Below are 27730 nucleotides of genomic sequence, written 5' to 3'. Positions count from 1 at the left end.
AAACTGATAGACAAAAAAAACCAGAATTGTTTACAAACATTTTAAGATAAACAAAGAGTAATGTCAAAGTAGCCTTTTTTTAAAAAGGACAATGTTTCCCAATAATATGTTGCACTCCTCACTCAGGCTTGGCTGCCCGTGCAGCAAAAACTGTTTCCTGTATCAATGTAAGATAACAAACAGTTTTGTCCCAGCGTAACCCTCTATACCATGTGTTCACCACCTCTGGAGAACCAGGGACCACATCTTATGCACCTCTACTTAGAAACCCTACAAAACTGAATGAATGTCATATTACCATCACATAAAAAACTCTGCTGGCATTTTTCTCAACTAAAAGGGGAATGTTTCCTCTTATAATTCACATCTAAGCTTCCAAAAATAAAGGATCCCATGTGAAACTCAGTGCAAACTTAAGAATACTAAATGAAGGAAAGTCCTTTACAATCCATGGTACTGTACTTAAAAAAATACATTTAGGATTGTAGTGTATAATAATTTTAAAAGCAATTCAAGTGTTTAACAATCTAACATTTGGAGGGAGGAGGGTGAGCTGCTGAAGAACAAAGCAGATGCAAAAGTCTGACCCTACAGTGCAGCATTTCAAGTCCTGCTCATTTCCCCACCAGCTTCCAAGTCCACATGGAAGAGCTTTTTATTTGTTGTGAAGAGAATAATAAGCATCCATTAAAAATATACTGAATCTTCAGAACACTTATTTGAATCCTAATCCAAGCTGCTCAATGTAAATTTGAAGCCATTAAACAACTCAACCCTCTAGTGGAAGCCAGTTCTTATCTTTGAGAAAAGCATATTTTGGGGTAATCAACAATAAAATATTGTCAGATTAGTGTTATTTAGCAAATCATCTGTAGAAACCAAGAAATAAAGGTTCTTTTTCAGACTGCTTTATCCTAACAAGCCCTGATGATACACATTCACCCCGCCTCCTCTGTAAAATGACAACATCCTCTGTTCCCAGAGTCCCATTTATGGCTTCTGTTGACTAGCACAATAATAAATACCTTCCATAAAACAACACAGGCTTTTAAAAGCATGAAAAATAGCACGATTAGTTTGAAAAAGCAAATACTGATGATTCCCCCAAAAAAACAATCCAAATCTTGTTTGGGTTCCCCCCCTTTTTTTTTTAAACAAAAGTCTCACCCAGTCTTCATAACTTCTGCAATGTTCTCTTCCTTCCCAATCCAATCTTTTAGGGAGCAACTAAAATTGAAAGGGGGAAGGAGAAAAAAGCCAGATGAATTGGAACGAACGGGGCACAAAAGAAAGCTATTACAAAGGCTTGCACAGATGGCAGAGTTACCATCTCTAAAATACATTGGGATTATTAAAAAGCGGGGTAAAAGCGAATGGCATAAAAGGAAATTTTAAAAAAAATGAGTAGCCTCACAGACCTGGTGCTGTTCCAGTTCCTGCACTAGCACCTGTAGGGGGAAAAAAGAAGCTGATATTTGGCACTGGTGGAGGTTTTCCGTTCGGGTTTGCTTTTTGAAGCGCCGCTTCTGACCAAAGTGAAGGGGGGCGCTATGAAGCCGCCCTTCGCGGGGGTGGGGTGGGGGCAGTGCAGAGGGTGCAGGCGAATAACAACTCACCTCCGCTGTCCTTCTGCAAGGCCCAGTGGTCAAGAACCGAGCTATGAGGAAGTACAGTTCTGCGAGAAGGAAAAAAAGAGGAGAGATGAAGTTGAAGCCGGGCTTCGTTGGGGGATGGGGAGGGCGGGGGGGCGGGTTGGGGGGATCCCCCTTAGGTGACTGTAACTCATAACCAGGCTCAGTAAGATGGCGGCGGAGGCAGCGAGCGCTCGCCTCGCCCGGCTCTTCCATCCTCTCGCTCTCCGCACCAAGCCGGCGCTCACTCTTCACATTACCTGATTCAATGAGCGGCAGAGGGCCGCTGCCGGCGCCCAAAGGAGAATTGGAGGCCGGCAAGGGCTCGGCCATATCCGCAGCGGCCGCTGTTGCCAGGAGGAGATTAGAGCTGAGGGCTCTGTCTGGCGCGGCGGCGGCCCAGGCCTGGCTCGACATAATCCTATCAGCGCTTCCCCTCCCCCACGCGCCTTCGCTCTATTTGTATGTATGAGGGAGAGGTCCGGCGGGCGGGAGCGCGCACGTCCGTCGTCTGCGCACCACCCTTCGACGCCGCCACGGCCGCGCTCTACATTAATCTCTGCCCAGCCCCGCTGCCATTACTGCTGAGGCGCCCCGCGCGCCTCTGACGTAGCTCCGAGGGAAGGCGGGGCGGAGTGGATAGTAATAGGGCAGGAAAAGGGGGGGTGAAATAGTCCCTTTTGGAGCGAACGAAATGGTTGCGTTTAAAAAACACACAGAGAGACCGCAAGCTTATAAAACACCACTTATGTATCGTTGTGTAGTAAAGAGGTTGCTTTAAGTGAGGACAGGCCAGGTGGTGGTGGTGGTGAAAGGCTGTGAAGGCTGAGCGCGGAAGGAGATGGGCCATTTTCGACATGGCAGTTGGAGATTAGACTTTGTGGAGAATTGACTTTGTGGAGAATTAAAGTGGGGAGGGATGGGAGCGAGCGGCGAAGGGCTCCTCCCGCCCCTTGTATGGCTGCCTCCTGCAGCGCCCTCCTATTCATGCTTACTTGGAAGTAAGTCCGTACGTGCCATGGAGACATGTAGGACGGCGCTGACAGAGGCACCTTCTTCCGGAAAAACAATGCGCCATTTTCATACAGATAATCCCCCGAAGAGGCTTATGCGAATCTGTCCAGGTTTTCTCCCCTGGTTCGCTCTCCTCCGTCTTTTCTGGTCAGGGTCTTTCACAATGTCCGGCCGAAAATCAGTAGGCAGGTTTACGTATGGAGATAAGTCGCCCTTTGTTAAGGACAGTTTTGTTTATTAATTCCCAGGTAAATGTTTCTAGGATTGCAATTAAGCGAGGAATAGTGCGGATCGGTTACAAAACACGCAAATGGTGGACTGGCTGTTTTTTTCCAAAGGGAAAATGTTCGCGCTTCACTAAATAAAATGAGCGTTTTGGGAGTGCCTCGGTTTAGTGTGAAGTCCCATTATTTTAGACTTTCTCACGTAAAAACGCAAGGGATTGCAGCCTTATTTGAATCCTTTGTGTGCTGCCTTGCCAAAGCAGATCATTAATAAAAACAAAACCCCACAATAACCGTAACACATTAATAAAACAAATAAAGAACAAATGATTCATTGGAAATGTGTGAAGAAGAGGGGGGGAAGATAATGGGAATGTCGTTCAGGAATTTTAAAGTTCCATTGGCCCTAGTTCTTTGGGTACAATCCATCTTCAGCAGAATAACCAATGCAGCTCTGCTAAACTACTACGGTACTACTACTACTAATTATTATTATTATTATTATTATTATTATTATTTGAATTTATATACAGTACCACCGTATACCCAGAGGTCTCAGGGCGGTTCATGGAAAAGATTACTTACTCTTCAAAAGCCTGTACACTACAGTACTACATAAAAACAACACCACAAGTACACTTATTTTCAGATGGTTCTCTGGAATTACCGTGTTTCTCATATTATAAGACATGTCTTATATTTATTTTTTCCTCAAAAAAACACACTATGGCTTATTTTCAAGGGATGTCTTATTTTTTTCCTCCTCCTCCTGCCACAGCCGGCATTGCTGCTGTGCCTATCACTATGTCTTATTTTCGGGGTATGGCTTATATTCCTTGAATGCTTAAAAATCCTGCTATGTCTTATTTTATGGGTATGTCTTAAAATATGAGAAACAGGGTATCCATACTACTAGCATTCTTTTTTTCACTCAGCACAGTCTGATCCTATATATTTCCCCCAGTCACACTCTATTAAATAAGACTTCCTAGTAATAGTAAGCATAGTAAGCATGCATGAGATTACAACCTTAAATAAGGGCCAATGGCAACTTGTGTTATACTGCTGACAGGTCCTATCTCTTGTGGAAGGACATGGCTGTGCTCTTGTTCCCAGTTCCCAGCATCATGTCTGTGGGCACTGTGGCTGCCTCTGATACCAGCCCCCCTTCCTGTCTTATATATTTAAAAAGTTAGCGTAATTCAGCTTTTGGAGGGGGGTTGTTACCTGATTTTTTTTTACTTGTCTGTGTTATTTAGTGGGGGCATTGTGTTTTGCCTAGTTGGAGCATGTGGTTTCCTGCCCTTTGTTCGGTTTCTTTCATAATCTTTCTTGAATGTTTTCCATATAACCCAAATAATAAAATTGAACTTCATGAGACAAACACATAAAAACCAAACCAAGGCTGGCATTAGAAGTTTCTGAAATAAACAAATTAGGGTCTTATCTATATATAAGAAATGTTCATAAATGTACCAAGCTAAAACATGCAAGACAATCCTGAAGCCATTCTGACTCTCCCAAAACTGAGGGGTCTTTTCCAGAGAGTCTTCTCATGAGGTGGCCACAATATTGGAGCCTCAGCTTCAGGATCTGTCCTTCCAGTGAGCACTCAGGGCTGATTTCCTTAAGATTTGATAGGTTTGATCTTCTTGCAGTCCATGAGACTCTCAAGAGTCTCTTCCAGCACCATAATTCAAAAGCATCAATTCTTCAGCTTTCAGCCTTCTTTATGGTCCAGCTCTCACTTCCATACATCACTACTGGGAAAGTTTATTACATTACATTCACAAGAAATGATAAAGCTGGTTATGGAATTAGTATTGCCCATCGTGACACACAAACGAGTGTGGACCATTAAAGCCTACTGTATATCTAACACCATAGAGGATTATTTAGTTAAGATGTCAGAAATTGCTGCCTAAAAGAGTATCTTAAATAGCTACTCCCTGCCCAGTGGTAAGAAGTGAAATCAGAGAGGGAAAGCCTTCTAAGCAGGAAGCTTCCTATTTCACAAAGTATTTTATTTTCACCCTTCCCCGTTCAAATCATGGAATACATAAACATTGTTAAACCATAAATTAAACAGAATCAACAGAAACCTCAACAACACTACAACTACAATGAGAAGGATGTTCAGTTCTCATCCACCACCCAGGCTGGCGCAAAAAGATGCCTGTATACCTGATACCAAAATATAAACAATGAGAAGGCATTGCACAACTTGTTCCAAACCAACAATTTATCACAATATGTACATAAAATAATCCAAGCTAAAAATATATTATCAGTGATTAAGGTGTGAAGATGAGAATGGTAATTAACCTAAATACACCTCGTGGTGCTGGACCAATTAAGATAATTAACTGAGGTAGCTTACAAAGGTTCCACACTCAGTGCAGCTGGCAAGTCATTTGAAAGATTTCCTTGCCATCCAGGAACGCTTTGGGGCGGTATTTTAACTTACTAATTTTGATTTCAACTAATCAAAAAACAGAGACAGGACACTTAATTATTATCATTAAATCTATGATTTGAAGTTGGGTTCATATCCTGGCTTGTTCTGAAACTGCTTACAATGGTTTCCTAGAAAACTCGATAATACTTCCTGTTTTGTTTGCAAATGAATGTGTAAAAAGGTTGCATGGATGCCCAAAAGACCTGTTAATATTCTACCGTAGTTTTGCATTGGCTTACAAAAGCCCTACACAGCTTGGCACCAGAATACCTAAAAGATCACCTCATCTTATATACCCAGCCGCACTAGAGGGCCTCATGCAGATACCTCATCAGGAGGTTGGTTCTGTAGTAATTGGGCATTTAGCATAGTGGCACCTACCCCTTGGGACACCCATTACATACCAGGCATATACTTTTCAGTTCCTATTGAAAATCTCCATCTTTCAACAAGTCACCTAAGTGATTTTCATCCCAGTTCGTATCTACCGTATATTGAATTTGATAACATTTTGATATTCGGACAGCTGGCAGGGTTTAAATTGAACAAAATGAAAACTAAGGTATTAAGTAAAAATTTAACTTTTGAGGAAAGCGAGAATTTACAAAAAAATACTGGTCTGACATTTGTGGAAAAGGTGAAATATCTGGGGGTAAATATGACAGCTAGAAACATACAATTGTTTAAAAACAATTATGAGAAATTGTGGAATGAAGTGAAGAGAGATTTAGAAATATGGTCAAAATTGAAATTGTCCTTGTTAGGACGTATCTCAGTGATAAAGATTAATGTATTGCTATTGTAGAGAAACAGTCATGCTTCCGAGATTGGCAAAAAGCATTATCAAGATTTATCTGGCAGGGGAATAAACCAAGAATTAAATGTAAGTTATTGACAGATGTTAAAGAAAGAGGAGGCTTCTCCCTGCCAGACTTGAAGTTATATTCAGATGCTGCGGCTTTTTGCTGGTTGAAGGAATGGATTACATTAGATAATACTGATGTTTTAGACCTAGAAGGGTTTGATAATGCATTTGGATGGCATGCATATCTTTGGTATAACAAGATCAAGGTTCACTATGGCTTTAAGTGTCATATTATAAGAAAATTGTTGTTCAATGTTTGAATCAGGTACAAAGATCTTTTAGAAAGGAAAACACCCAGGTGGATATCACCTTTAGAGGTAAAAACCAAAAAAAGGTTGAATATGGAAGAAAAATGGTTAAAATATAAAGATCTATTAATACAAGTTGATGAACAGATAAAGCTAAAACCATATGACCAGATAAAGGATCAATTATGTGATTGGTTTCAGTACCATCAGATTAATGAATTGTATAGAATGGACAGGAAAGTTGGTTTTCAGCTTGATAAATCTAAATTGGAAACAGAATTGATAGAACCTAAGGCTAAAAATTTGTAAAGGATGTACAAATTGTTGCTGGAATGGCATACAAAGGATGAACAAACAAAATCGGTTATGATCGATTGGGCAAAGGATATAGGTCATAATATTATGATAGAAGATTGGGAAAGGTTATGGAAATGTAATATGAATTTCACTGCCTGTAATGTATTGAAAGAGAATATATACAAGATGATGTATAGATGGTATCTCATGCCAGTGAAATTGGCAAAGATTTATCATAAAAAGGACAATGTGTTGGAAATGTACAGAATCAGAAGGGACCTTTTTCCATATGTGGTGGACGGGCCCCCGAGTAAAGAGCTTCTGGGATAAGATTTATAATGAGTTGAAGAAGGTGTTGAAAAACACATTTGTTAAAAAAACCAGAAGCTTTCTTACTTGGAATCATAGGGAAGGAGTTGCCAAAAAAAAAAAAAGATATAACCTTTTTTTCTGTATGCCACAACAGCTGCTAGAATTGTATTAGCCAGCACTTGGAAAACAGAAGATTTACTGACGATTGATGAATGGCCAGATGAAGCTGATGGAATATATGGAACTGTCTGAATTGACTGGGAGAATCCGCAATAAGGGAAAGAAGACGGTGGAAGAAGACTGGACGAAATTTAAGATTTATTTGGAAAAGAATTATAAGTTAAAAAATGGACAATAAAGGTTGTGGTAGTACAAAGACGCTACAGAAGCAATAGTTTAAAGAAATAAGGAGTAAGATGTGTGATTTTTAGAGTTAAGAGTTAATGTATAAATTTATAGATTTAAAATAACAATTGGGTTGATAATAGATATAAGGTTAGTATTAGAAAACGGGAAGAATGTTGAAAACGTGAGCGCTGAAATAGTTACTAGTAGAAACGTGGATGGGAGGAAGGAGGAAGTCACTGATACAATAATTATAATAGTAAATGACGTATGGAATTTCTGTTCTTTTTATGTTTTGTGATTTGTTTTTGTTGTATTTTTTCTATTTTTGTGTTTTTCTATTTCTATTTTGTATTTCTTTCTGAAAAATTAATAAAAAATAATTATTTTTTAAAAAATGATAACATTTTGATAAATGAAATTGTTTTATATGTTTTATTGTGGATGTTCATATTGCCTTATTCTTTGTTGTGAAATTGCTTCAATAATTTAGGAAGAGATTCAGAAATTAAATAAAATAAGGCATGATCTAACACCATGAATAGGCCTGTACAGGCAGGACGACTAATAACAACTTGTGGGCTTGTAACTTATGAAAATTTGTTTTGCAAGGCAAGCCTAAATTAATATCCGTCCATCGACAGAGAAGGTTGTAGCCTATATGGAGAAACATTATTCAGTACTGCAGCTCTAGAACACATGATCAAGGCTTGGTCATGTATGAGGACTCTAATTTCAGAAAGTTTATGTGTAGTTTGTAGGTACTGCCATTCTAAAAGTTAAGCTGTATGTCAACAGCATCTCCTTAACCGCAACTCCCCTGTAGCTGCCGAGGTCCTCACAAATCCCACATTACTGTACTAGATTCCTGAAAATACCACTCATGCCCCTGTGGACAAAAGACAAATAGAATCAGTCACATGTTCTTTTGCACTGTCCCTAATATCTATTTTCTACCCTAAGTTTATCAGTTGGTTGTTCTAGGGCAGGGGTTCCCAAACTAAGGCCCAGGGGCCGGATGTGGCCCAATCGCCTTCTAAATCCGGCCCGCGGACGGTCCGGAAATCAGCATGTTTTTACATGATTAAAATGCATCTCTGGGTTATTTGTGGGGTCTGCCTGGTGTTTTTACGAGTAGAATGTGTACATTAGTAGAATGTGTCCTTTTATTTAAAATGCATCTCTGGGTTATTTGTGGGGACTGCCTGGTGTTTTTACATGAGTAGAATGTAATGTCCAGCTCCCCACAAGGTCTGAGGGACAGTGAACCGGCCCCCTGCTGAAAAAGTTTGCTGACCCCTGTTCTAGGGAGTGGCATTCAGATAAATGTACTTCCTTACGTTTAATCAGGATAGGGATAAGATGGAGATAGTAGCAGGTCTCTGAAACATGCAATGAGGATTTGTGAATGTTGTACAATAACTTAAGTGTGATATGCAGGTTTTGAGGAGTGATTTTATTGTACTGAAACTGATTGGAATATTGTATACGTCAATAAAGGTTTGCGAATTTCAAAGTGACAAGCAGATTGAGTATAGAAGAGCTCCAGAGGAAGAAAGCCTGTGGTACTGACTTCAGTAGTTTCACAGTATGCTGAGGAAATAGTCTTTGACCCTTATTGGCCATAATCAGGATCACTTCTGCCTTCCTTTTGAACTACCGTATGCAAAGTACACTCAGGGCAGACTAGAAATTGACAGGAAATCAAAGAACGGGTTGGGGGGAAGGAGAGCACTTGGAACCTTCCGGAAAGCCTTGCAGGAGGGGGAACCACACAAGTGGAGGCTATTTTCGCCTCAATCATCAACCCCACCCCCAAGTGCTCCATCTAGAGCAGGCATCCCCAAACTGCGGCCCTCCAGATGTTTTGGCCTACAACTTCCATGATCCCTAGCTAACAGGACCAGTGGTTGGGGAAGATGGGAATTGGTAGTCCGAAACATCTGGAGGGCCAAAGTTTGGGGATGCCTGATCTAGAGCAAGTGTATTTCACCAGATAGATCTAACATGGTTGACTTTGTGCCATGTTAACATAGGCTTTCCCATGGTGTTCCCCATTTTTTCCAAAACGTGATTCTAGAAGACTTGGCTTGCCAAGCTGCTGGAAACTTCTTTCTGCATGTGCTACTTCCTGAGGGACACGGTCCCCGACTACTCATATTCTAATAACCTATTGTAGCAGAAGCCTCCAGATGTCTCACTGATTGCCAAAGTGAACTTATATATTGCAATAGGTTTTGATGGAAGTTGGTGTCACTCAAGTTGGAGTGTTGTTCTTCCTGTGCCTCAATTAAGTTTGTGTGGAAATATTTAACTGTTTGCAGCAATTTCTCATGAATTACCAGGGTGTGAGGCTGCTCTATACCAGTGTTTCTCAACCACTGTTCCGCGGCACACTAGTGTGCCGCGAGATGTTGCCTGGTGTGCCGTGGGAGAATTACTTTATATATAGTCAATATAGGCAGAGTTGATTTTTTTAACATTTTCTAATGGTGGTGTGCCTTTGGGCAAGTGTGCCTTTGCCCAAAAAAGGTTGAGAAACACTGCTCTATACTATATACGGTACCTTGCCAAAATGAATACTAGACCAGACCCACATTTAAAATGGAGACATTTTGGCAAGTCTTGTTCTTCAGACAATGTGTCACTATCTATGCACTATGTGCTGGATCTCTTTACATCCCCCCTCCTCCTGTCCAACTGGCAAGACTATCACTATGGTGGACAGAAGACTCAACAGTGCTTCTGTCAGGATATTAAAAGCTTGTATTAATCTGTTTTCCTTACCTAAAAGTTTGACAGGGCAAACATTCTCCTTCACATATTATTTCAATAGCAGATATGCTTTCTGACCCAGGATAGGTTAACTTTTGCCACTGATCCTGTCTGACTGAAAAAGTTTTCAGTAATGTAGTTTATTAAGTGTTCCAAAGTTTGTGCTATTGTTTGGATTCTGAAAACTTCTCATAATAGCAAAACTGTACAGTGCTTACTAAAGCTCTGAGACTCTAGCTTCATCAGGCTTACCACTCCATTAAATGTCACCTGTCAGGCAGCAGCCATTTCATCAGACAGAAGAGATTAGGAAACCAAGGAAACCCATCAGCTCAGTGGATGGACCCATTTTCATTTTTGCTGTTGATATAAGAACTAGTGCCTTAGGTTGCAATCCTAACACCACTTATCTGGTAATAAGTCCCTTCAATAGGACTTGCTTTTAGAAATTGTTAAGATTGTGATGTTTGCTTTTTTCTCTCTCCTCCCACCCAATCCCTATTTCCGTTGTTTAGAATTGTAAACCTGTCTGAGGATACAGACGGTCTTATTATTGATCTCTGTAGTTGTTTTGAGTCTTATTTGGACTATAAAGACAGGAAACATAAATAAAGGGGAATACAAGCAAGTTTCTACCATTGAGAAAGTTTTCAAGTTTGCTGTCATGTGAATTTCACTTCTTAGAAGAGCCTGCTGCTAACAAATTCTCAGCAATGCTGTGCTCATGAGTAACAAAGATAAGCAAAGGTTAAAGACCACCTTTACTTTTGTGTGCTTGATCAATGGAGTTTTTTCATCACTATCTTTCCAACTCTCTTCCCATGCAAAAAAAAGGCCAGAAACATTGCATATACAGTGGTTCCGGCAGTCTGTACTTAACCTGAAGTAAACTTTCCCATTGAAAGTAATGGAAAGTGGATTAATCCGTTCCAGACGGGTCCGCAGAGTACTTAAACTGAAAGTACTCAAACCGAAGCGTACTTAAACCGAGGTATGACTGTAATACCTAAGCTGCCATACAACAGATACTGGGGAAGGCTATAAAACCATAGACTACTGAAATTTCATTCACTAAAGTGAAAGCATGTGTTATAGGAATACAACTGCATGTTTGCTTGTTTTTTTAAAATCTACATCCCAATTAATTTTCAGTCAAGCTTAAGAGAAACACACACCCAATGTTTATGACCAATATTTTATTGGATCTTGTTTGATGAACCACAGACATTAACTATTTGTACTGATTCTTCTTCCAATAATTTGAATGTAAACCAGTCATCTGACAATTATGACTTCTTTGATAGACCATTAATTCAAAGTAGAAAAGTACCAGTGTCTCAAATACTGTCAGGTGAAAGTCATGTCTGCTTAACCAGAAATTTTATCTACTCAGTAATTGAACACCACACACACTACACACCCAGATTTCCAACCGTTCACAACACATTACAAAGCTGTTGAAAAAATAAACTACCACTACCAAAAATAACTCTTGTCACAGATAAAACAAATTTGGGAGATCCAACACCAGGGAACAAGTTGGGTTTTCTGAGGAAGCAATCTACTGATGACAAATCGAGGGGGATACGTGTTAAGTGTAAAGACATTTTCCTACTTGTCACCATGTCAACGTTTTATCTGTGCTATGCTTCTTTTAACAATTACAAAAACCACCCCACAGTATACAGCAGGTGTGAGCAACTTGTTTGCCTCTGGGGACGAGACTGGCATACGCTGGGCATATGTTTTCCATTATATATTCAAATTTATTTGAAAAGGCTAAAAATTTAAGGAAACAAAGCTAAATTTAAAGTAACTGAAGTCCTGCATAAAAATAGCTTTAAAGGGCCACATGTAAATTGCAAGTTGCCCACCCTGGCCTCTGGAATGTTAAGGCTGCAATCCTATGCACACTTATTAAAGAATAAGTACCACTGAAACCAGTGGGATTTAGTTCTAAGTAAACATGTATAGGATAGCACTGTAAGTAATCAATATTTTGAAATTTCTCCTTAATCTAACATTCCATTAATTGCTGGTTATATAGAGACAACCAGTACATGATTTTTACCTTTTAAAAACAAAGCATTTACACTCAAAACTACGTTAAATGGGATATTGAGGGAGGGATCCCCTCATGCTTAAAAAATGTCTTTTCTAAAACCACTAAAAAACTTGCATTTACAAAATAGTTGATAAAAATATTCCTCTGAATTGTACAAGATGGTGGCAAACAAACCACTGATTAAGAGACTTTGTACAAGATGTTACTCAGATTTTGCTTCTTTTTCTCCTGCTGCATCAGATACTGGGGCCTGAAAAAGAAAAAAGTTTAACATAACAACGGTTTTATATATATATATATATATATATATATATATATATATATATATATATATATGTTTCAAAGTTCAAACCCAAGGACTATTAAAACATTGTTTTAAAAGCTATTTTGTATTCTAAACATGAAAGTTAGGGTCAACATAATTTTTTTATGCTATTACCAAGCCAAAACATTTTTATCAACCAGTTTGAGAGTGACTGGCCACAAAGGATTAATATATTCAACCCACAAGTAGAAAAACATTGCTTTTAATGGTCTATCTACAGTCAAATATTGAACACATAGCCCCACATTGATAAACCTCATATTCCATTACGGTATTTCAGTTTACAGCTGTAGTTTGAGTTATCATATTCTGCTTCTGTGGATTTTCAGGAATGTTCAGTACTGCTCTCCATACTAATTTCACTAAAACTCCATCAAGCTTTCTTATGATATAGTCATATCAGAGGTATTCTGCACTCATATCCTGCTAAAAGATTATTTTGTGATTAACAAATAACACATTTACTCATAAAATTACTGGACAATATGAATTCTCTGCAGAACTTTGTAGTTCATGATGAACTTTCCAAATACTCAAGCTTATACTTAAAAGTTTGGGTTAATGCTTGTCCTTAGGCTTCATTTCAATTGGCGCAGAGTAACTTTAATTTCAAGGACTTGAAATAGTTGTGTTTCATAACAATAATGTTTCTGACTAGCTTAGAAATAGAACATCTTAAGTATATACTTCCTTTTGAAATAATATACAAATTAAATGTAGAATAGAAACTTATCACTTGCCATATGTTTGGTGAACTGATCTACTTCGCCCAATCATCCAGGACGGCAAGAGCCTGGACTGGGAATATTAGTAGTGAAAAAATGCCAGATCCACTAGCGTGAATACTGAAAGATGCTAGTGGAGGATGAAAGAATTTACTAAAACGCATAGCAACCCCTTTGCATTGCTATTTGAAGCCAGAGTAAGAATGTCAGAAAATCCCTGCTGAATCAGGCTAGAGCAGCAGCCTGTTCACATGCTAGCAAACCAAATGCCTATGAGAAGCCTGCAAGTGGAACCAGAGTGCAATAGCACTTTCCCCACTTGCAATTTCCAGAAACAGGTATAGAGAGGCATGAAACCCAATGCCAACTCCTCCTCTTCTTCCCACCTCATTAGCCTCCTTTATCAATGTAAATATTTTCTCTGGGAAAGTGGAAAGGGATATTAAATTTATTTAAGTGTCCTCATGCAACATCCATACAAGGCAATGCTGGGACATTCTCTCTGCCAGTAAGTCAGAACAGCCATTTTGAATTCAAACCAGAAAACTATAGAATACACAACAAAGCCATAAAATTTACCTCATCACTTTTTGCTTCTCCATTTTCTGCAGGCAAGTTATCCTTTACTTCCTCATTGTTAATCTCTTCAGCCTGTTTACCTTTTGGTCCCTTTTTCCCTTTTGCTGGGGCTTTCTTTTCCTCAGGCTTATCCTGCAATGAAATAAGACAATCAGCATTTAGTCTTTTAAAGTAACTCATTTGTCAGAATGTGAAGATTTGTGGTCTTAGCTTTTCTTCCAGGACAAAAAAAGGTGCCAGTACTATGTACCCTTGAGTAGTCCCAGAAACAACACTGGTGTTAATCAGATTAAAACGTATTTGGAAAGATCTAATGTGCCAGGAATGCTATGCTGGCTCATATATGCATCTAGCCCCAAAGGGTACTCTTTTAGTGCCATGTTGTCTTAGCACATTACCAGGACTTACTGCATATATTTCTATGCATGGTGCAAAGCATCATTCATTGGAAAAAATGAAGCTGTTAGCATGGTTTGAGCGAATCTGGCTGTTCTTAGTTATTCCAAAGTTTGCACTACAATCAGTCTATATCAGTTGTGGCCAAACTTGGCCCTCCAGCTGTTTTGGGACTACAATTCCCATCATCCCTGACCACTGGTCCTGTTAGCTAGGGATTATGTGAGTTGTAGTCCCAAAACAACTGGAGGGCCAAGTTTGGCCACCACTGGTCTATATGGAATACTAAAATAGGTCTTGCCCAACATTGGATGCCACCCTACATTTTTCTGTGTAAACTGATAATAGATATTTTGGTTACAGATTCTCCCCCCAAATTTTTTATTTTATTTTCTTAAACTTTATTTTCTTAAATTATTTATTTGTTCAAATAAATCAGCAACTGAGTTCATAATACAGTTAGTTTAGAACCAAATAGAATTAATCTGATGTTCTTGCCCTTTTCAGTGAATGGTTGCTTCAGGTGATGCATGGACTGGGTGGAGAGGAATGGTGGGAGGAAACAGCTGGGAAACCAACAAGGGAAGTAGTCTCAGAGCCTACAGTGAAAAGTGAGCACTTTGGTATATGAAACATTTTGAACATACGATATGCTAGCAATGTTTATAACAACCCTGTACAATATAATCCCCATGCTGCCAAGGTGAGGGAAAGACTGAGAATATTCTGTATTGGTTTGGCCAAGCCCAGCTAGTGAGTTCACGACCAAGGCACAATTGATCAGAAAACTCTTTACCGTTATCCTACACTAGGTAGCTATCACTTAAATTTATGTTACTATAGTTTTGTCTAGCTTTGTAATTATGAAATTGTTTTGTAGTGTTTGTTTTAAATGCATCCATTTCTTTGTTGTAAGACACTTTTACCTTGAATCAGTTTGTGGGAAAACGGTGTACAAATACAACAAATAAAAATCCCTTTGCAGCCATGACTCGAATTTAGTACAGCTTAAATGTAGCACCTTTTCCTGCTATGCTACTTTTGGCAGACATCAAGTACGTAAGTTCAGGAGCTCCTAATCATTCCTGAATGGATTCAAACCCACAAAAGTAGCATGGCAGGAAAACACACCAAATTCAAGCCGCAGGTGCATATGGACAATTGGGAGCCCCAGCTTTATCTTTCCAGTACTGAACCCTGAATTGTATCAGGGGGACAGATGAGCATGAATTTTGCCATGCCAGCTTCCACCCTTGAGCTCACCATTAGTGCAATGTGGCACATAGGGTGACCACACTTCAATCGTGACAAGTCCCAAAGTAGTTTCCTGCTTCTACTGTCAAGATGTAGTAACATTGCTCCATTTTACAATGAAATAATATCTTCAGCCAGCTTCCAAAAAGGATTTCAGACACTTTGTCTCCCTCCCAAAAACCTCTCACCTTTGAAGCTGGCTTTTTTGGTTTGGTTTCAATTTTGGCAGTGACAGGTTTCTGAAAGAGAAACACCACACAATTATTATGTTTTGATTCTAATATTCACAATAAGCATAATGGGCAAATAAGAAGTCAATGCAATTCTATACTTACAGCAGACAGGCGTGCAGATCGCCGTTTTGGCTACAGCAAACCAAAGCAAAAGGAAACAGTATTAATGGTCTGCTTAATACTAACAATCCTCCTGGATCCTTTAAAATACCATACAAATGTTTCCTACTTACCTCTTCTTCAGCGGCGTTCACCTGCAATGGAACATAAAAAATGAGAAAGGAATGGGGGCGGTAGAGCGAAACATCGCATGCGCATTAACGCCTGCTCTACACCGTCCAGGCTCCCTGACGTCACCGCGCACACGCCCCCCCCTTCCCGCCGCTGTGTCGAGAATTCGAACCTGAGGCCGTATCCTTAACCAACGTCCGCGTAAAAGTTCTAGACGTTCGAGAACATGCGAGACGCTCGTTCCTCGGCTGCCCGAGCGGAACGGGGACGCGAGACATTACAGGCCGCAGTTCGGCAAACCTCGCGGCCATTTACAACCGTCACGCCCCCTCCCCCCTCTAGAATAGAAGCGCGAAAACTGGGCCCTCACGACGAAGTCGCCGCAGAAAAAAGAACCCCCCCCCCAGTATGAAAGAACAGCCCGCTCGCCTATATTTTTATATATAAATATATTACATTAACAAGGGGAAGGAGAAGGGTAAAGGAGCTCAGGGAGGGAGAAGGGAGTACGCGCTCTCGGCGCACATTAAAGTGTGCGCGCGCCCGTCGCCAACCTTTCTCTTCGGCATGGCGGAGTAAACGGCGATGCCGAACGACGGCGCTCGGCTTTCCCTTGTGCTTTTATTTGTTCCCTATCGTCGGGCGGCGGGAGCGGTGGCGGCGGCGACTGGCACTTCTTACTCCAGCCCCACTGGGAAGTCCGACTCTCACTCCTGCGCACAGACCAAGAGTGTGCCCGCCCGCCCGTCTGACCCCCCTTCTCCTCCCGCGACCATCCCAGCAGCGCCAGCGGCACCGCAACAGGATCCAGCCGGATGGGAAGGGAGGGGGGAACGCGTACGCACGCACGAACGCGCGCGCTCCTCGGCGCCGCCCCCCTCCCCGCTCCTAGGCGCGCGCGTCCCTATTGGACGAGCCCACTTCGCGCGCCCACTTTTTAAATCACAACAGTCCATCCCACCCATAAGGAGAGATCCGTCGACTTCAATGCGTTCCTAAGTCGAGAGAGGCGGAGGCGGGCGGCTCCCCCTCCACCTGGGCGGGTTTGATAGGATGTCTCGGCAAGAGGGTGACAGTAACTGTGACATGTGTGCGCACGCGCACACATGACAGGAGCGTGTGAGCTCAGCGACCGCGGTTGTTATTACGAAGAAAAAAAGTCCAGCGAGGCACAAACCACGGGGCGGGGATGGTGGTGGTGGAGCGGGAGGATGTGCGCCTGCGCAGTTTGAGAAGCGGCCGCGAGCCCGAGCCTTTTCTGTAGTGTTCCTTCTTCCCCGCCCCCACCCCGTTATTATTCTCTGGCGGAGGCGGGAGACTGGTAGCCGCTTTTCTCCGTCTTCCTCGCGTGTCTCTACTCCTTCCCCTTCCCTCTGCCCCCCTCCCAGTCCAGTCCGGCCTGAGACATGGGCGAGGAGGTTCTAGTGGAGACAGGAGATGTGACGGGCGACGGCGCGTGGTTCCTCGTGTTGAGCTCCGTGTTCTTGTGTAACCTCCTCAAAATCCTCCTGCCCTCTTGCTCCTCCATTGTAAGTGACGTCAGACCGCCGGGTTCCCATAGCGACGGCTCCCCGATCCGCCTCCCTCCCTGCCTGGGTGGGGAGGGCGGCCGCCTTCCAGCTGGGGGCCGAGTTCAGGGGAGGGCAGAAGGGGCGGTCGGATCGGGTCGACCGGAGCGTCTCCCAGCCCGGCAGCCGAGATCGCCAGTGACGGCCCCATCTTTATCGCCCATCTTTCCTCGGGAGTCTCCCTGTGGGACTAGTGCACACTAAGCTTTACTCTGAGTAGACCCATTAATGAACATGTCTTTAAGTTAGGCCAATTAATTTCTATAGGTTATTTTGAGGAAACGTCAATGCCACCCGAAGTCATTTTTGTTCTCGCAAGTATGGAAGCAGTGAGGTCACTGGATTAGCAGGCAGGCTATCCAGGTGATGGATGTGGCTGTTCTGTTGTTTTATTTGAAAAATCAGAGGTCAGATGATCATCTCTCGGAGCCATTTACATTGATTGCACTTGGAGGCATTCAGGGCAGAGAGTGTATGGAATAAAACGGCCTTATGGTTGGGAAGCTGTATTTCAAGCTGCCTTGCTTGATTTCTAGTCTGGAGAAAAGGTGGGATATAAATAAATATACTGTAATAATAACATCAGAACATTCTTTGGCTGTGAGGTTCAGATTTGGAGTCAGCGGAAAAAGTATGCAGCAGGCTAGTCTTTCAAATGGAAATCTCTTACCACCTTCCTATCTATTTGGTGAATTTTGCTTTTCTCCACATTGTGGAGCCAGCACAGCCATAGGGCAGGGTGAAGCCGCTGTCTCAAGCAACCCCCCCCCCCAAGGTGCCCTGCTCCTTCTGCAATTGGTGGAGAAGCACCACCAATTTTGGGCAAGATTTCATCCATTTGGGGTGAATCCCACCCAGAATTAGTGCAATTTTGCCTGAAATTGGCGCCTTGCAGCAGCACAGCACACAATGTCTGTGGCAGCAGCAGGTATGGTAGCAGCAGGGCGGCACTTCCCATTTGGCCTCAAGCAGTGAAACAGGACACACTGCCCCTGCCAAATTGCAACACAATTCTCAGCAGTTTAAATGTATGCATGCTTTAAGAGAAAATACCCATCATTTAAAACATAGTATTAAAACACTTATTTTAAAGAGGGTTTAAAAGAGGATCAATGTAAAAAATTATGAGTGAAAACAATCAAAAGTGGCAGACCAGAAATAGATTCACCCATCCCTTGGTAGGGGTGTATTTTTAAAAATAAAAATAAGGTAGCTTTATTCATCTTTAGGTTCAGAGTTTGAGAACACAGCCTTTAGTTTTTGTGCATTGGGACACTCTAGTCCAAGCATGATATATTGAAGAGTTGGGAAGGAGGTAGACTGCTAGCAAAGGTCTTTCTAGGAAATTATTCATTGCTTTTCATTTAAAATTCCGAGAAACGTACAAATAGGGACATACCTACCGGTAGTAGTTGGTTAGGTTGGCCCCCATCAAAGGCACAAACCCTGCAGGAAGGGCACAAAAATCACACCTCTCCTTTGCGCCTTAGAGTGGCTAGGAGTCCGTCTGCCTGTGCACTATTAGAAGTGTTCACTGGCGGAGCATGAAAGGCAACCTTTTTGAGTTTTTGTTCCATGAGGGCAGGGTGGGGGGAATGGGGTGCCGATGTAACTCCTAGGTCAAGGGTGCAAGGGAGCCTAGGATGCCTCTGCTTACAAAACAAACATAAATAACTTGGGGCACGCTTCAAAGTGTACTTGGATCAAGTTATTTAGGAGAGGGACTAAAAGACTGCTTAGAGAGAAGCAAGCAGTAACTGTTTTAGAACAAATAAATTCATTTTCTTTTTTTAAAAAGAGGAAAGTGATGAATCAACAGGTGTTTGGACATCTTTCTCTTTGTCAGATATCCAGATTGCTACAAAAGGATGCTGAGCAGGAATCACAAATGAGATCTGAAATTCAGAACATGAAGCAAGAACTTTCTACCATTAGTATGATGGATGAATTTGCTAGATATGCCCGACTGGAAAGGAAGATTAACAAAATGACTGATAAACTTAAGACTCATGGTAAATACTTGCTACTTATGTTTGCATCATTAGCCTACCTTTCACTTCTGTTTAATTTTTTTAGATTGCTTGTACTGTTCTCAGTATTTTTTTTAAAAAAAACTTGCATAATATAAAACATGGCTACTGTATATGAAATACCTCCTTCTTGGATCACTGCCTTGAATAACTCAGAGAAGCTATGAGCTATGGTGTGCAGGGCCACCTAAGGCGGACAGGTCATAGTGGAGAGTTTTGACTAAACGTGATCCACCTGGAGCAGGAACCAGCAAGCCACTCCAGTATCCCTGCCAAGAAAACTCCATGGACAAAAACAACAGGCATATAAAAGTTATGACGCTGGAAGATGAGCCCCTCAGGTTGGAAGGCGTCCAACATGCTATGAGGACAAGTACAAGTAGATTCAGAGCTGATGAAGCCGCTGGGCCAAAGCCGAAAGGTCACTCAGTTGCAGATGTGCCTGGAAGTGAAAGGAAAGTCCAATGCTGTAATGAAAAATATTGCATAGGAACCTGGAATGTAATATCCATGTACAATGGTAAGCTGGATGTGGTCAAAAATGAGATGGCAAGAATAAATATTGACATCCTGGGCATCAGTGAACTAAAATGGATGGGAATGGGCGAATTCAGTTCGGATGACCATCATATCTCCTACTGTGGACAAGACTCCCATAGAAGAAATGGAGTGGCCCTCATAGTCAACAAAAGAGTGGCGAAAGCTGTACTGGGATGCAATCTCAAAAATGATAGAATGATCTTAATACGAATCCAAGGCAGACCTTTTAACATCACAGTAATCCAAGTTTATGCACCAACTACCGATGCTGAAGAAACTGAAATTGACCATTTCTATGAAGACTTACAACACCTTCTAGAAATGACACCAAAGAAGGATGTTCTTCTCATAGGGGATTGGAATGCTAAAGTGGGGAGTCAAGATAAAAGCAACAACTGGCAAGTTTGGCCTTGGAGTTCAAAACAAAGCAGGGCAAAGCATAATAGAGTTCTGTCAAGAGAATAAGCTGGTCATCACAAATACTCTTTTCCAACAACACAAGAGACGACTCTACACACGGACATCACCAGATGGGCAGCATCGAAATAAGATTGATTATATTATCTGCAGCCAAAGATGGAGAAGCTCTATACAGTCAGAAAAAAACAAGACCTGGAGCTGACTGTGGCTCAGATCATCAGCTTCTTATAGCAAAATTCAAGCTTAAACTGAAGAAAGTAGGGAAAACCACTGCACCAGTAAGATACAATCTAAATCAAATCCCTTATGAATAAACAGTGGAAGTGAGGAACAGTTTTAAGGATTTAGATTTCGTAGACAGAGTGCCTGAAGAACTATGGATGGAGGCTCGTAACATTATACAGGAGGCAGCAATGAAAACCATCCCAATGAAAAGGAAATGCAAGAAAGCAAAGTGGCCATCCAACGAGGCCTTACAAATAGCAGGAGAGAGAGGGCAAGCAAAATGCGAGGGAGATAGTGAAAGATACAGGAAATTGAATGCAGATTTTTAAAAAAATAGCAAGGAGAGACAAGAGGGCCTTCTTAAATGAGCAATGCAAAAAATAGAGGAAAACAATAGAATGGGGGGGGGACAGAGATCTGTTCAAGAAAACTGGAGATATGTAAGGAACATTTCATGCAAAGATTACCATAATAAAGGACAAAAGTGGTAAAGACCCAACAGAAGCAGAAGACATCAAGAAGAGGTGGCAAGAATACACAGAGGAATTATACCAGAAAGATATGGATGTCTTGTACACCGCAGATAGTGTGGTTGCTGGCCTTGAGCCAGACATCCTGGAGAGTGAAGTCAAATGGGCCTTAGAAAGCATTGCTAATAACAAGGCCATTGGAAGTGATGACATTCTAGCTGAAATTTGAAAATTTAAAAGATGATACTGTTAAGATGCTATACTCAATATGCCAGCAAGTTTGGAAAACTCAGCAGTGGCCAGAGGATTGGAGAAGATCAGTGTACATCCCAATCCCAAAAAGGGCAGTGCCAAAAAATGCTCCAACTACCACACAATTGCACTCATTTCACATGCTAGCAAAGTTATGCTTAAAATTCTACAAAGCAGACTTAGGCAGTATGTGGACCAAGAGCTCCCAGAAGTGCAAGCTGGATTTCAAAGGGGCAGAGGAACCAGAGATCAAACTGCAAACATGCGCTGGATTATGGAGAAAGCTAGACAGTTCCAGAAAAACATCTACTTCTGCTTCATTGACTACGCAAAAGCCTTTGACTGTGTCGACCACAGCAAACTGGAAAGTTCTTAAAGAAATGGGACTGCCTGATCACCTCAACTGTCTCTTGAGAAATCTCTATGTGGGACAAGAAGCTACAGTTAGAACTGGATATGGAACAACTGATTGGTTCAAAATTGGGAAAGGAGTACGACAAGGCTGTATATTGTCTCCCTGCTTATTTAACTTATATGCAGAATTCATGTGAAAGGCTGGACTGGATGAATCCCAAGACGGAATTGAGATTGCAGGAATAAATATCAACAACCTCAGATATGCTGATGACACAACCTTGATGGCAGAAAGTGAGGAGGCATTAAAGAGCCTTTTAATGAGGGTGAAAGAGGAGAGCGCAAAATATGGTCTGAAACTCAACATCAAAAAAACCAAGATCATGGCCACTGGTCCCATCACCTCCTGGCAATAGAAGGGGAAGAAATTGAGGCAGTGAGAGATTTTACTTTTTTTGGTTCCATGATCACTGCTGATGGTGACAGCAGTCATGAAATTAAAAGACACCTGCTTCTTGGGAGAAAAGCAATGACAAACCTAGACAGCATCTTAAAAAGCAGAGACATCACCTTGCCTACAAAGGTCCATATAGTTAAAGCTATGGTTTTCCCAGTAGTGATGTATGGAAGTGAGAGCTGGACCATAAAGAAGGCTGATTGCCAAAAAATCGATGCTTTTGAATTATGGTGCTGGAGGAGACTCTTGAGAGTCTCATGGACTGCAAGAAGATCAGACCTATCTATTCTGAAGGAAATCAGCCCTGAGTGCTCACTGGAAGGACAGATCCTGAAGCTGAGGCTCCAATACTTTGGCCACTTCATGAGAAGAGAAGACTCCCTGGAAAAGACCCTGATGTTGGGGAAGATTGAGGGCACAAGGAGAAGGACGACAGAGGAAGAGATGGTTGGATAGTGTTCTCGAAGCTACGAACATGAGTCTGACCAAACTGCGGGAGGCAGTGGAAGACTGGAGTGCCTGGCGTGCTCTGGTCCATGGGGTCACAAAGAGTTGGACACGACTAAACGACAACAACATATTAAATACAGCAAGCTTAGGCATCTGCTGATACGTCAGTTTCAAGGCAATGATAGTATTGTGTTATTAATATTCGTGTTTTGTGAACTACAAAATGTTTTTGAAAAAAAAGCAAGGAAACAGGTGCCGGAGACTAGTTTTTATTTTTCCTTTCTAATTATACACCTAAACCCTCAAGAATTTGAATTTTAAAGAAGCAAGCATCCTTAAAGTGGAAACAAAAGTTATTTTTGCCAGTTTAAAGTAAAATCATGTCTCTTATTTATGTAAATAATGCAAATCATACTTGTTTCTTTTAACAGTGAAAACGCGAACAGCTCAACTAGCCAAAATAAAGTGGGTAATAAATATTGTATTCTACATTTTGCAGGTAAGTAAAATTGGTTTATATATGGAAGCCTTTCAAAGCTAAAGGGGTTCAGCTGATTAACTTTGCATGACTTTTAAAATGTGTTTATGGAAGGGGTCGATTGGTCTGTTTTTGTTTGATTTTGTATTTGCATTTTGTACTTTTCTGTTGTGAACTGCCCTGGGATCTTCGGATGAAGGGTGGTATACAAATTTAATAAATACTAAAAATTGATTCTCAGCCATCCTATATAATAATGTCCATGTTGTCCCGTGTGTCCCTGGGTCACTGCGCATGTGCCCCAGGGATACAGGGATTGGACAGCAGAGACTGCGCGCGCACTCTCCCCCCAGTCTGCCTCCTCCAACCGCCGCTCCCGCCGGAACCGCCGCTCCCGCCGGACACCGCCTCACTGCAGGGCACGTCAGGGAAGCGAGGGTGGAGGCCAGCGAAGGCCTCCTCACAACCCTCCCTGGCCGTGAGGAGCGGCGGTTGGCGGAGGCGGGGGGGGAGAGTGCGCGCGTCTTTCCTGTCGGCGGCTGGGGGAGAGGAAGGAAGGAGGAGAAAGCAGCGCTTTCTCCTCCTCCGTTCCTGTCCCCCTGCCGCCGACAGCAAGGACGGGTCCCAGGGTTCGGAGAAGCGCTGCGCAAGCGCTTCTCCGAACCCTGGGATGTCTGCTTCCTGTCGGCGGCTGCGGGAGAGGAACGGAGAAGGAGAAAGCAGCGCTTTCTCCTCCTCCGTTCCTGTCCCCCTGCCGCCGACAGCAAGGACGGGTCCCAGGGTTCGGAGAAGCGCTTGCGCAGCGCTTCTCCGAACCCTGGGACCCGTCCTTGCTGTCGGCGGCAGGGGGACAGGAACGGAGGAGGAGAAAGCGCTGCTTTCTCCTTCTCCGTTCCTCTCCCGCAGCCGCCGACAGCAAGGACGGGTCCCAGGGTTCGGAGAAGCGCTGCGCAAGCGCTTCTCCGAACCCTGGGATGTCTGCTTCCTGTCGGCGGCTGCGGGAGAGGAACGGAGAAGGAGAAAGCAGCGCTTTCTCCTCCGTTCCTGTCCCCCTGCCGCCGACAGCAAGGACAGGTCCCAGGGTTCGGAGAAGCGCTGCGCAAGCGCTTCTCCGAACCCCAGAATTCTAGCGCCCGTTATTGAACGGGCTGAAAACCACTAGTGTGCAATAATATCCAATGTTTATATTCGGAAACAAATTCCCTGCACATAATAAATCAGGTATTGTTTCACATGTTCAGTTATGTGATACGCATGCACACACACTTATTCTCTTTGGTTGGTATTGTTTTATATGAAGGTACATTCAGTTATGTGATACACGCATATACGCCAGAGTTGTATAGTCCAAGTACAGATTTACCCTCCAAGTGAAAATTAGGCCATAGGTTTTCCTTTGCTCTATCTTATCATCTGGCAACCAATCACGTGAAGCTGTGTCCAGTGCCATGCACTCTGAATAGTCCAGCATGGAAAATGCAGACTTCCCAGCTGTTACAATGCAAGCCAAGAAGTGATGGCTAGCAAAGAAGAAGCTGTGTTCCTTAGGCAGTACAATTATCTCATATGGGGCAAGGGACCAGGGTTCTCACTTTGTGTGGCACTGACTTTGAGGTCACAGTACAGTCGTACCTTGGTTCTCGAACGAAATCCGTTCCGGAAGTCCGTTAAACTTCCGGAAATGTTCGAAAACCAAGGTGCAGTTTCTGATTGGCTGCAGGAGCTTCCTGCACTCAATCAGAAGCCGCAGAAGCCACATCGTATGTTCAGCTTCCAAAAAACATTTGCAAACTGGAACACTCACTTCTAGGTTTGCGGCGTTAGGAAGCCAAAATGTTTGAGTCACAAGGTGTTCCAGAACCAAGGTACAACTGTAGTTGTATTGATTTTTTAAACAGTGGGTTATTTTTAAGGATAACATGGGCATCTAGCACTTGCTAGGCATCAGAAATGCTGGTTGCGCAGCTAGATGTAAAGCACTTTTTTATTTTGAGGTTTTCATGCATAATCATGTAACGATGGTTTTAATTCCAGGCTGCCTTAATGATCTCACTAATCTGGAAGTATTACTCTGAACCAGTTACTGTGCTTCCAAGCAAATGGCTAGCTCCACTAGAACGTTTAGTAGCTTTTCCAACAGGAGTGGCAGGTAAGCCTATTTTATGTAACTGCTTCTCAAGCTTTTCCAGGAATTTCATATATCTTTCCTTTCTTAATATTATACATGAGTTGATTTCAAATGCATTGCCACACCTCTGCCTTCCCAGATTCCTGAGTAGTTGCAGAAGCTAATAAGGCTTGGCTCACCATGTTGCTCACCATGTTGAAATGAAGAAGAGATGTAGTGAGAGCACAGGTTGTTGTGTAACTCCATAATTTACATTGGAGAAGGAAGAACTTAGTGGATTATGCCCATAGTCACACACCTAACCACATTTTTCATTTGCATAGAGAATCCAGATTACACATTAGTGGTACTGAGTTTTATATAATTCTTCTGAATCAATAGTTATAGATATATCCTTATGCAAGTGTTTTCTGCAACTACTGGTGTTGCTACTGAATCTGTTTTCTTGACCCTACATGTTTAAATATGTATGTTTTAGTTACTGAGAATACTAGTGTCTTATAGCATGTATTTCTTATTTTTAGGTGGTGTTGGCATTACTTGTTGGTTGGTGGTTTGTAACAAAGTTGTGGCCATTATGCTTCACCCTTTCAGCTGAGAAGGAATCCTAGTTTCAGCAGACTTCTCAGTTTCTTGTGAAATACAGCATCCATACATTGTACCATCTGGAATGTACATGCCTATGAAAAGCAGGCAGGGTTTGGGATTGAGTAATAAAGCATCAATAAATCTTATTGTAACATTCTGTTAATATTTTAATGTATTGTATTGTGTAAATTTCCTTTTCAGTTTGTAACCTGCAGTGCTGGGCATAAGTTCTATTTAAATTGATAGTTGATCAATCCTAACCATGGCTACTCAGAGTAAGTCCCATTGAAATCAGTGGGTCTTAATTCCAGGTAAGTGAGGTTAGGGTTGCAGCCTACATGCATGTAATGGTTTTAAAGCCAAGTAGACATTTTAAAAGTGAAAGGAAAATAGGTTTTTAAAATAATGTGGTTTCTTGTAACTTTGTCCACATTTGTTTCTCTATTGTAATTTCAGTGTTGTCAAATATGTTATGATTTAGTGTTCTACTCCACTACCACAGTACAAAGACATAATATACCATAGTTCACTAAACTAGGAACAAGTGTCAAGTCCACATTCTACCAACTTAGCACTTCAATCATGGGAACTACAGGTCCCTATTACATCAGGCTAAGATCTAAAATGAGGATCAGTTTATGGTTTCAGATTCCGGTTAGTAAGTTATTATGAAATCACAGGTCTCCTAAAGGCAGTGTATGAGGAGACGGGGAGCATACCGGTCCAACATTTTTTATGGCCAGGAACTTTCCAGCTAATCTAGCCTGTATTCTATTTTTGACTGTATCTGCCTGATATCAGTTCCTTCCTTCTCTTCTGATTCTTCTTTAAGATGATTTTGATTAGTGTCAAAATATTACTGGAAGGGTGTTTGCCTTATGCAACAGTGGCTCTTTCACCCCCTCTTGGCCACATGCTGTGTTTTTGCTTAGAGAATTCAGCATGATGCATATTTTATTCTAGCCACTTGTGTGTAAGAAATAGGAGGAGATGTGAGAAGTTACATGTTAGATAAAATTTCCAAACAATCATTGACACAAATAAACTTGCTGGATAGGTTTGTACTAAATCTGTACCCATTTGATGACTGGAAGCTTTTAGGTTCCCATGTAGGGAATAATATAGTTCTTAACTTCATCTACTGCCCAGGTGATCTGCCGGCTCTCTGCAGCACATGTTCCTCTCCCACTCATATTGAGCCCATGGCTGCTGCTTTAACAGAATACTGTACAACTGAAGTGGTGCTGGTGTGCAGCTTCCCTGATCCTAAGTGCTCTACCGTAGGTACATCATGGCAGTAAGATCGATCTCCTATTTGTTAGGGACATGCAGTGATACATTGTTGCAGTTGTGTGTGTTTAATCATACTGGATCATGTTGCATATACTGTATTGACAATTATGTTCAATATTTTGTGTTCTAAGAAGGAAAATAAAAGAGAACAAAGTTGTGGGTAGCACAATATTTAATATTTAAATTACCAAGAATGTTTGATTAGAAGAAGAGCTTTTAATGGCTGTTTCGAATGTTACTTGTTTTCCATATTTGGGGTTCAGTTACATTGTAAAAAACAATATGGATATCCAATTATAACCATAGAAATTACTGTAACAACATATCTTCCTGCACTGAGAAGTTTGTATAGACAGATGAATTAGTCTGTGTAGTCTGAAGATGGCCAAATTTGAGAGTTAATAAAATAGGCCATACTGTCATTCTTCTTTCTGGCAACAGCCCCATAACTTGCACCCGTTATGTCTATATCAGATTACACAAATCAACATGGATAGGTC

The 27730-nt window shown here is 41.8% G+C and overlaps 3 protein-coding genes across 3 annotated transcripts in view; 1 reads left to right on the top strand and 2 right to left on the bottom strand.

The window, feature by feature from the left end:
* BRWD1 (bromodomain and WD repeat domain containing 1) overlaps positions 1 to 2188 on the bottom strand; it is a 53075-nt gene extending 50887 nt beyond the window's left edge. Inside the window, exons 1-4 of the mRNA XM_035114784.2 lie at positions 1892 to 2188; positions 1617 to 1675; positions 1419 to 1448; positions 1168 to 1227 (exon numbers count right to left, since the gene is read on the bottom strand). Coding sequence (XP_034970675.1) covers positions 1168 to 1227; positions 1419 to 1448; positions 1617 to 1675; positions 1892 to 2048 — 306 coding nt within the window. The 5' untranslated portion in view covers positions 2049 to 2188. The remainder of the gene's footprint in view (positions 1 to 1167; positions 1228 to 1418; positions 1449 to 1616; positions 1676 to 1891) is intronic.
* Positions 2189 to 12423: 10235 nt separating this feature from the next.
* Positions 12424 to 16774, bottom strand: HMGN1 (high mobility group nucleosome binding domain 1). Its single transcript, XM_035114575.2, has 6 exons — positions 16532 to 16774; positions 15980 to 16000; positions 15849 to 15878; positions 15702 to 15752; positions 13864 to 13995; positions 12424 to 12484 (listed from the first exon to the last, which is right to left on the bottom strand). The coding sequence occupies exons 1-6, from the start codon at positions 16544 to 16546 to the stop codon at positions 12437 to 12439; spliced, it is 297 nt and encodes a 98-aa protein (XP_034970466.1). The 5' UTR covers positions 16547 to 16774; the 3' UTR covers positions 12424 to 12436.
* Positions 16775 to 17153: 379 nt separating this feature from the next.
* Positions 17154 to 27407, top strand: GET1 (guided entry of tail-anchored proteins factor 1). The gene is made up of 5 exons (XM_035114574.2): positions 17154 to 17506; positions 19392 to 19557; positions 23175 to 23242; positions 25256 to 25370; positions 25874 to 27407. The coding sequence occupies exons 1-5, from the start codon at positions 17384 to 17386 to the stop codon at positions 25945 to 25947; spliced, it is 546 nt and encodes a 181-aa protein (XP_034970465.1). The 5' UTR covers positions 17154 to 17383; the 3' UTR covers positions 25948 to 27407.
* The last annotated feature ends 323 nt before the right edge of the window (positions 27408 to 27730 follow it).

The sequence above is a fragment of the Zootoca vivipara genome, chromosome 4, assembly GCF_963506605.1.
Source record: "Zootoca vivipara chromosome 4, rZooViv1.1, whole genome shotgun sequence".
Classification (NCBI taxonomy): domain Eukaryota; kingdom Metazoa; phylum Chordata; class Lepidosauria; order Squamata; family Lacertidae; genus Zootoca; species Zootoca vivipara.
The sequence above is the reverse complement of the archived record's forward strand: the minus strand, read 5'-3'. Positions and strand labels throughout refer to the sequence as shown.